The 9,209-nt window shown below is 50.9% G+C and overlaps 2 protein-coding genes across 2 annotated transcripts in view; both read right to left on the bottom strand.

The window, feature by feature from the left end:
* Nucleotides 1–9,209, bottom strand: part of LOC310660898 (uncharacterized protein) — a 561,482-nt gene that overhangs the window by 480,459 nt on the left and 71,814 nt on the right. The gene's annotated exons all lie outside the window — the stretch shown is intronic.
* Nucleotides 1,660–7,308, bottom strand: CIB3 (calcium and integrin binding family member 3). Its single transcript, XM_083405680.1, has 6 exons — nucleotides 6,960–7,308; nucleotides 6,535–6,569; nucleotides 4,336–4,447; nucleotides 4,013–4,160; nucleotides 2,903–3,098; nucleotides 1,660–2,378 (listed from the first exon to the last, which is right to left on the bottom strand). Exons 1-6 carry the CDS (start codon nucleotides 7,008–7,010, stop codon nucleotides 2,357–2,359), a joined length of 564 nt encoding a protein of 187 aa, XP_083261806.1. The 5' UTR covers nucleotides 7,011–7,308; the 3' UTR covers nucleotides 1,660–2,356.

The raw sequence follows: 9,209 nt of genomic DNA, 5'->3' as shown, positions 1-9,209 counted from the left end.
GCTGTCAACTTTTCCCTTTTCTTGTGAGGAATCCTATTCGGAATAAGGGAATTTCCCTTCAAAAAAGGGAAACGTTGACAGCTATGATCTGGCGGCTGGCAAGGAATCCACTGCTGTTTGCCTCATTCCACTCCTCTTGGGTTTTCTGTAGCTCTGGCCACCAATCTCTGCTGTAAAAGTGGGTCAGATTCACCCATTAATTGTCATTTCTGACATGACCCTGGCGATGGTTCAGGATGCAGGTTTCTAGGCTTGTAGCCGGCCAGCAGGAGCTCAGGTGGCCGGATGTGGACCAGCGAATGGCAGCTGGATCTTGACAGCCTTGTGATGGGCTCCAAGTTCTGGAGTCCAGGAGGTGGGAAGGCAGCCTGTTCTGGGTGGGGCTGCTCTTCCCTGGAAAGAGCAGGATCATAGCTTGGGGAAAGTCCTGGATCCGCATTTGCCACCAGAGGTCCAAGTGGCTGAGAGCGCTTGTCCCCAGCTCTGGCCCCTTCTGGACAGAGGTAACTTGGTCACGGTCCTCTCTGCCCTGGCCCCTGAGATGTGCATTTTCAGGACCTCTGGCTTGTAATTTCATAGAATCCTAGCACTGTAGAGTCAGAAGGGACCCTGAGGATCATCTAGTCCAACCCTCTGCGGTGCAGGAATAGGCAGCTGTCCCATATGGGATCAAACCTGCAACCTTGGCATTATCAGCACCACACTCTAACCAGCTGTTTTTCATACTGAGTTTTGGATCATTGCAACCTGCACTGGGACCTGCTGGCGAAGAAGGGCAGGTAATGAATTTGATTTTTTAATTATTAACACTACTGCTGCTAATCATAATTTCATCTACTATCTTCATAGTTGCAGACAAAATCTCTTTCCACTGAGCACATTTTAATAACGGTGTATATGTGTTTCTTGCATTTATAGACCAGTTTGTCTCCTCAATCAAAATTGCCCTGTGAGGTAGGCCAGGCTGGAGTTGCTGCATTGGCTGGGGCTGTTAGTGGACCAAATGCCCTCATTGGCCTCTCCCTTGACAGGCCTGATCATCTCCCCTTGACAGCTGAGGTAGCCAACCAGGCCGGAAGGTCCTTGCTTGAAAAACACACAGTTGCTGGACTCACCCAATTCTACTGAACAGGAATATGAAAAGGAAGTGGATTATGGGAAGGGCTTGGTAGGCCAGCTTCAACGTTTCCTTCGTTTGTTGCAGGTATTTTATTTTCGGTAGAAACGGGACTCTGTTTTTGCACCTACACACACACAGCACAAAGGCTTCTGTTTCCAAAAAGGACAGGAGGGGGGCACAGTCTGATCTCTCCACCACTGTTCTCTGTGACATGGAGGGGAAGATAAAGGAAAAGCAGGACATTCCGGGATCAAATTAGAAACTGGAGTGGCTTCTGTAATTCCGGGACTGTCCCTGGAAAACAGGGACACTTGGAGGTTGTGTGCACCAGACGTATTTTGCCCCTGAAGACCAGTTGCTCAGGGTCACCGGTGGGAGTGGGCTGTGGAGCTCAGGTCTCCTTGTGGGCTCTGGCCAGCCACAAGGGAAGCCACACACTAGAGTGGGGGTGGTCTGGCCCAGCAACAGGGTTCTTCCAATGTCCTTAGTGTTGAATTTTAATTCAATATACCGAGAAAAACGCACAGAAAAGCTCAAGATACACGTTGATCTACCCACATGTAGTTGTTATCTCTGAGAAATGTAGAAAAGAACAGGATATATTTATACAAATTCTTCAAACTTACACAACCCTTTAAAAATTAGCTGATGAAGGTGAATGGATTGAAACAGGGCCCTGTCCTTGTTTCTGATCCATAATTGTCTTCTGACTTCTGCTCAGTGATCGAAACTAAGACCTTCACGTCAAACTTGACTATGGACTAACATGAACTTATCTCTACTCATAAACTCTTATCTCTAATTCTGTAACGAATTATAGTGTTATACATATCCTTATGAGTTCGAGTTTGTAATCCTTGTCAGAATACATACTTTTGAATGGATTAGTTTTTGTTACAATTGACTATTGATTTGTGAGTAGGGGCCACTCCCACTACTGAAACTTATATTGGCCTGAGTTCTTGGGGTGCTTTTGGCTGCCTTTCTGTATGTCAGATCAGGGGGGAAACAGAAACCCGGCTGCATTGTTATATCAAGTTGGAAAGAGACCCCACCATGTGTTAAGCAAGAGGCAAAAGGAAGCTCTGCTCCACCCCAGCCCCCAGCGCCCCCCCCCCCCCCGCAGGAGCCCTAGGGAGGGAGCTCCAGGCCTCATCCTCTGATCCCACTCCGGAAGCAGCAGCAGCAGCAGCAGCAAGAGGGTTTCTGGATCTCGGTGGGTCTCTGGAGTTTGGGTCAGATTCTGATATGAAAAGTGCTGTTGAAAAACAACAAGAACCCTTCAGCATTGGTGACCCACGGTCAGAAAAGGACATCAGTGAAGATGGGGAAGATGGGGATTTGCATCAGTGAAGATGCAAACAACAGGAGGTGGAAGCTGAGCTCCAGGCCTCCTTGTGGCTGAGAGAGACTCCAACTAGCTTAGGGAAAAATGTGCTCTCCTGGCTGAGACGCTTGGCAGCACAGCCAGGGCAGGCTGGGTGATGATGGGCTGCGTGAATCTGTCCTGGGGAGAGAAGGATGCCCAGGCTGAACTCAGCAGACTGTGTCCGAGAGCAAAAGCCCAGGGCGTCTCACGAGGCACCCGCTTCATCGCTCTGCATGAGGTGGGCAGGACTGGGGTGGATGGGACAAATGCTGAAGGGCAACCTCAGGCTACTCTCACCTCGATTGGCTTTCTTGGCACCCTCTGCTCTGAGAAAAGTCCCCCCGGAGCTCCTTGTTCCTGAGCCCAACAGCCCAGAGAGGGAAGGAAGGCCACGGCCGGGCAGTTCCCATTACCTGAGGAAGTCAGGCGCTCGAACGATCATGTGCTGGAAGTCTTCCAGGGACAGCTTGCCATCGTTGTCCAAGTCGGCTTCCTCCATCACCTTGTTGCACACCAGGCACACCTCCTCCGGGGTCAGCTCTTTGCGGGTCAGCTTGTTCACCGTCTTCTCCAGGTCGGATTTGCAGATGTAGTCGTCATCGTTGAAATCTGCAGATAGAGGAGTGCTTGGGGACCTCAGGGCAGGAGCAGGGAACAGCTCCACTGCCTCTCAACTTACACATAATCCCCTCAGAAGGTCAGATCCCTGCTTTGGTGGGGAGAGTAGGGCCAGAGCCATGGCAGGGGGAGGCCTGCCTATGAGGGCCTGTGGTGGGGGTGCCAGTGTTGCTTCAAGCCCTCTGGAAATGGGCTTCCTATGCTCAGGTGCACAGGGAAGTCTGCTGCAGTGTTTGTGGAGCCCCACAAAAGGTTGTGGGGCACCACAAACCACTTCCACACATGCACACACAGTGCAGATTCCCACTGCCCACTTGCCAGTAACTTCTTGGGCTTCCTTCAATGCTTTTGATAGATCACGGCAGGCAGAAATCCAGGGGGTGCCATTTCCCCTGTCACTTGATCTCTTTGCCCCTCTGGCCTCTTCTCCTGCCCTGCAGCTACTACACAAAGCCTCTTGTCTTGAAGAGCATTTGGCCAGGGCTGCCCCCAAGAGCCGCCTCTCTTCCTTGCCCATTGCTGGAGTGACTGGCAGCCAGTTGTGTGGCAATGCTCCTCTTCAAAGAGCCCAACTCCCAGGACCCCTCCCCTGAGGCTGCCACTCAACATTTTGGGGGCCTGAAGCTTGAATTGTCATGGGGGGCCCTTTGAAACCAGCAAGGAGGACTGGATAACCACTGTTATTTTATTCAGTGGGGTTGTTCCATGACAGATCACTGACCCTCAAATTTTGGGATTGTTGAAATAAATACAAAAAAAATTTAATTTTAATCAATAGGACTCAAATCAATGCAACTCAAATTGGGTCTAGTTTTAAGCAATGTAGACTGAAGTTGCTTCTGGGATCCTCTGGGATTAGGAGATTAGCATGATTACTTTCCTAGTAGATATTCCCCTGACCTCACCGTAGATTTTGAAGGCGTAATAAGCCTTGAGATCCCGAGGAGCCATTTCACTCATCACCGAGAACATATCCAGGAAGTCATCCAAGGTCATGTTGCCCTCCCCATCCTCGGAGAAGACCTCAGCGATGCGCTGCCGGAAGGGGTTGTCCTGAGGAAGGAGACGGGGTGAGAAGGAAACCAGCCCGGCTTCCGGGCCTCCTCCCCATTTCCCCCGGGGCAGCCTCACTTTGAGGGCAGTGAGACAGCTGGTGCCAGGCAGCTTCTCCCCACAGAGTCTCCCCTGGGAACTGAACCCCAGGGCCCCTGCCCACCTCCCCCTGTACCTTCAGCTCAGGCATGCTGCCAATGAGTTCATAGGGGAGCTTCACGTTGGGCTTCTTCGTGTAATCGAGCGGGACCAGCTGAGGGGCCAGGTCACGGTACCTGTCAAACAACCTGCAAGCAAGGAAAGGAGTCTTTCTCACCTGTGGGATGCAGGACCAGGTCGTGGAGGGAGGATGTGGCTTCTCTCAAGCATGCTGGACTGGCAGGAGTCAATCGTCACTGAGCAACATGCAAGGCGTCATCCAAGATGACTTGCACTGGTCCAAATATCAGGACAGCTCACATCTCTGGCCTTCCCACCAGGCAAGGCAGAAGAAAGGGAGCATTTGGCCAAGCAGCTCTGAAGGGGCCTCCTTTGCTGCTCTGTTATTTACAGTCAAATGCCTGGAGGCAAGGAGAGGTCAGCAAACCCAAGAAGTCTTCTTCTCAGCTGCTGCCTAGAGGGGGTGTCCTTCTCCCACAAAAAATAAAAAAACAGGGAGAGGAAGAACCGATCAAGGCTATGAAAATGTTAGGGGGACTCAGACTGCCGCAGAAGGGAAGTGATGACTCCACACAGGTCTGTGTGCGAGGAAGGAGAAGGGGGCACAGGTGCGTTTGTTTGGGGGTGGTTGTCTCTGTGTTTTGCTGATAATTCTGTACATTCAGGTACTTCTTCCCTGTACCACCCCACCAATTCACAACTGACAATGCTCCTGCAATCCTCGGCTCATTTACTTAGGTCCAGATCCCCAGACGCCATTGGATGCAGTAGGACCTACTTCCAAGTAAGCGTGCATTGGCACAGGAGGCCTAAGTGATTTTGTGCTCAGTCAGTTTTAAAGGGCATTTACCTGTTTGCATTTCCTAAAAGGTTTTGTCTAAATGTGCTTCTTGTGTTTGCTTTTGGTTTGTTGGGTTACTTACTGCTTTGTTGTTCCGACTTTGTTGTTGGTTGCCTCGAAACAGACATTTTTTAAAAAGTCAGGATATAAATCCTAACTAAGCTGGCAGCGTGATCCTTTGCCCCTGCCTGCTCAGAAGCGCAGGCCATTAAACTCAGTGGGATTTCCTCTTGGATTTGCATGCAGAGCACTGCAGCAGAAAGCGCTCACCAGAGGGGAAGTCTAAAAAGTGGGAGGGGGAGGGGGGTCTCCTCCTCCTCTGCCTCCTTTTTGCTTCCTTTGTTTACTCGGCAATGGGCTGTCATCAGAGAAAGTGGCAGAGAACAAAGAGGCAGAAGTTTCAAAAGGGCTCCCTATCAATAATGAATGCCTTATTCATGATACAATTATGGTCTTGGCTTCCATTCCAGACATGAAAACATGCCCATACTTAGGTTTCATCCATGCCCCTTTCACTCAGCCTGTGTCCCTTGCTACATGTCACACAGCAAATGGCAGAGGGGAGGGGGCGCATTTCTCCTGGGCTGGACGCCCCCCCCCTGCCTTGCTCTGAGACCCCTCAGCCTGTGGGCCTTGGGTCTCCCTTCCTGGGCACTTCTTTGTTTATCACTGCATTAGTATATCACCTTTTCTTTTGGGAGCTCAAAGCTGTGCCCATGGCTCTCCTATTCTAGCTTCATTACACCCCTGTGAGGTGGGCTAGATGGACAGGGAGAGAGGGGCTGCTAGCTGGATGTGAACTGGCTTCTCCCAAGGGGCCAAACTCTAACCACTCCACCACATTATCTCTGCAGAGTCTCAGCTGGGGGAGCTCCAGAGGCCACAGGAACCAAATGGTTTGGAGTTTATTTGGAAGTATTTCGAGTGTTTTGTGCTCAGCTCCTTTCCGCTTTCTCATTTGGAAGTCTCAAAGTTCAAAACTGAATAAACTTACTAAGAAGGAAACTATGACTCCCAAGGGAGTTCTAGCACCTTCTTCTGGATTGCCCAATGGCTCAGTTGTGTTGAGCGAGAGTCTTAAAAAGCCACTTGGAACCCCCTGATTTAGGCTTCTCTGCTGCGGGGACCCGAAACTGATCCTGCCACTTCCAGCCCCATTCAGCTCAGCAGAGGGGATTTCCAGAATGCGGAGCTGAAGGGCGAGCGGGGCCAGGCGCATTTCACCGCAAATGGGCACCTGCGAAAGGCAGCTTGGGGAAAGGCGGGGAAAGGCCGCTCTGCTTTAGCTGCCGCCCCCCCCCCCCGCCCGAGCTTTTAACAAAGGATAATTCTGACGCAGGTATTTGGATTCTGTAGCGAAACGCATAATCTCACCTGAGAATTTCTTTCCGTGTGAAGAACGTTGCATCCTGAAACAGAAAAGAAATATGAAATCAGGCACAGTCTGCGAAGTCTGGAGACCCTCGCCCTGGAGTGATTTCTGATCTGCTCGCAAAAATCCTCTCCTACCCCGCCCCCACCCCTGTGCTGCACAGACATTAGCCGTAAAAATAAGCTCTTTGAATCCAGGAAAAGGCAGGTTGTTGGTGCTTTGACTCCATCTCCTGCTGCTGCTTATGGGCTCCTGTACGGACACACTCCTCGCAGGGCAGCGTTCACACATGGCATTCGCACTCGTGTGGCTTGTCTGCATGTTGACTTGAAAAAGCAGCTGCTCCCGCTTCCTGCCCAGCATTAGCAAAGCTCTGGTGAGCGCGCAGGCAGGGAAGCTCCCGCGCTGCGTCCGCAGGTGCTCTTACCTGATAGGCGTCCAGCTGCTCCGGAGTGAAGATGGTCTGCTTGTTACCCATCTCTGAGCCCTGGGCCCCCTCGTCCCATGGCTCCTGCCCCTGAAGCTGCCCTTCGAGAGAGGCGTCTGGCTGGGGAGGTTAGGAAAAGCTCCAGCAATCGGGCTCTCCGGGAGTGGAGGGGATCAGGTATCGCCCGCTTGCTCTCCTCCATGGACCTCCGGATCATAATAGAGGCATTTCATCAAATCTTCAGTCCAGGTGCATGTCCAGCATCACTCACCTGCTGCCTGCGGCGCGCGCCGGCCCCGGAGGGCTCAGGTTACGCCGTGGATGCCAAGGCCCGCTCCCGGCTCGCTCTGTGCGCAAGCGAAGGGGCTGCTGCGCGCGGACGGAGCGGCTTCAGCTCGGCTCCGTGGCGCGGCCTGGCGGTCTCCCTCCTGCTGCCGGGAGGTCTCCCTGCTTCGCCCTCAGCATCTCCCCAAGTGGACTGGAAGAAAAGTGGCTCTGAGCAGCCCTGCCTTGCCCCAACCTCCCAATGAAAATATGTTCGGCCCCAGAGAGAGATATAGGGAGATGGCGGGAGGGACCCCCCCCCTCTCTCTCTCTCACAGACACACACACACACACACACTGCCCACATGGCTGTGCATTTGCAGCCAGCAGCCGCACATCTGGTTCGCCGAAACAGGGAATTCAAAATCTCTGAAAACGTCAACACACTTGTTTATTTATCTATTTATTTGTTTCATTAAAATGTATACACCACTTGACGGTAAAAAAGAAAGAAAGCTCAAAGCGGTTAGAAAAGAATAAAACAAGAAAATTATCAGTAAAGACAGTTCACAACAACTATTTAATGTATTAAAAAAAAAATCAAAATCAGAGATAAACTAAAAGCAGATTAGAACACCCCCCATCAATCTCGATATCTGGCTAGGCTTTTCTAAAGTTGTTGGCAGGAGCTGAAAAGAGCACCACTGCCTGATAGGGAGTTTCAAAATGTAGCTGCCGCCGCACTAAAATATTAATTTGTTACGAATGCAGAAGTATGATGTGGGAGTTGTAGCTGTACAAGTTTTGCAGATTGAAGTGATCAAGTGATCATATATGGGGCTTGGTGATCTCACAGCAAGGTGATTGTGGCCAAAACTTGGGCCTTGACCAGCATTTCTCCCATTGCTGCCACCACTTCTGACTTCTGACTGCTCAGCCTCAGACTGATGCCGGCAACTTATTTAAACAGAGACAGATGAGGGCACATGCAGCAGCACAAGGGCACCTGGCCAGATCACTAGCCAGCATTGTTTGCATTTGGAACTACAATGGTATCTGATCAGCTTCAAGCCTTTGACGTTCTTTCTTGATTAATGAAAATATTCTTGGCAACCCGCAAGCTTAACACGAGTCCACAGCGTGATGCAGCAGCAAAAAAGGCCAATGCTATTCTTGGCTGCATCAACAGAAGTCTTGTGTTTGGATCAAGGGAAGTCATTGTTGTTGTTTAGTCGTTTAGTCGTGTCCGACTCTTTGTGACCCCCTGGACCAGAGCACTCCAGGCACTCCTGTCTTCTACTGCCTCCCGCAGTTTGGTCAAACTCATGCTGGTAGCTTCAAGAACACTGTCCAAGCATCTCGTCCTCTGTCATCCCCTTCTCCTTGTGCCCTCCATCTTTCCCAACATCAGGGTCTTTTCCAGGGAGTCTTCTCTTCTCATGAGGTGGCCAAAGGATTGGAGCCTCAGCTTCAGGATCTGTCCTTCCAGGGAGCACTCAGGGCTGATTTCCTTCAGAATGGATAGGTTTGATCTTCTTGCAGTCCATGGGACTCTCAAGAGTCTCCTCCAGCACCATAATTCAAAAGCATCCATTCTTCGGCGATCAGCCTTCTTTATGGTCCAGCTCTCACTTCCATACATCACTACTGGGAAAACCATAGCTTTTACTATACGGACCTTTGTTGGCAAGGTGATGCCTTTGCTTTTTAAGATGCTGTCTAGGTTTGCCATCGCTTTTCTCCCAAGTCATAGTCCGGCTGTATTCTGCCTTGACAGACCACACCTGGAAAACTGTTCTGGGCACCATAATTTAAGAAGGATGTTGACAAGCTGGAACGTGTGCAGAGGAGGGTGACCAAGATGATCAAGGGTCTGGAAACTACACCTTATGTGGAATGGTTGAGAGAGTGGGGTATAATTTGTCTGGAAAGCGGGGGACTGAGAAGAGAGATGATCGCCATCTTCAAATATCTCTAGGGCTCCCA

This window comes from Podarcis tiliguerta (genome assembly GCF_965153285.1).
Source record: "Podarcis tiliguerta genome assembly, chromosome: 12".
NCBI classification, from domain to species: Eukaryota; Metazoa; Chordata; class Lepidosauria; order Squamata; family Lacertidae; genus Podarcis; species Podarcis tiliguerta.
The sequence above is the reverse complement of the archived record's forward strand: the minus strand, read 5'-3'. Positions and strand labels throughout refer to the sequence as shown.

What these genes read in the sequence shown, in the direction of transcription:
- CIB3 (XM_083405680.1), bottom strand. Translation starts at nt 7,010, where the DNA reads ATGGGTAACAAGCAGACCATCTTCACTCCGGAGCAGCTGGACGCCTAT. An exon ending in AGCAGCTGGACGCCTATCAG is followed by an intron (nt 6,570 to 6,959) that starts GTAAGAGCACCT and finishes TTTCTGTTTCAG; the next exon opens with GATGCAACGTTCTTCACACG. An exon ending in TTACGCCTTCAAAATCTACG is followed by an intron (nt 3,099 to 4,012) that starts GTGAGGTCAGGG and finishes CTCTATCTGCAG; the next exon opens with ATTTCAACGATGACGACTAC.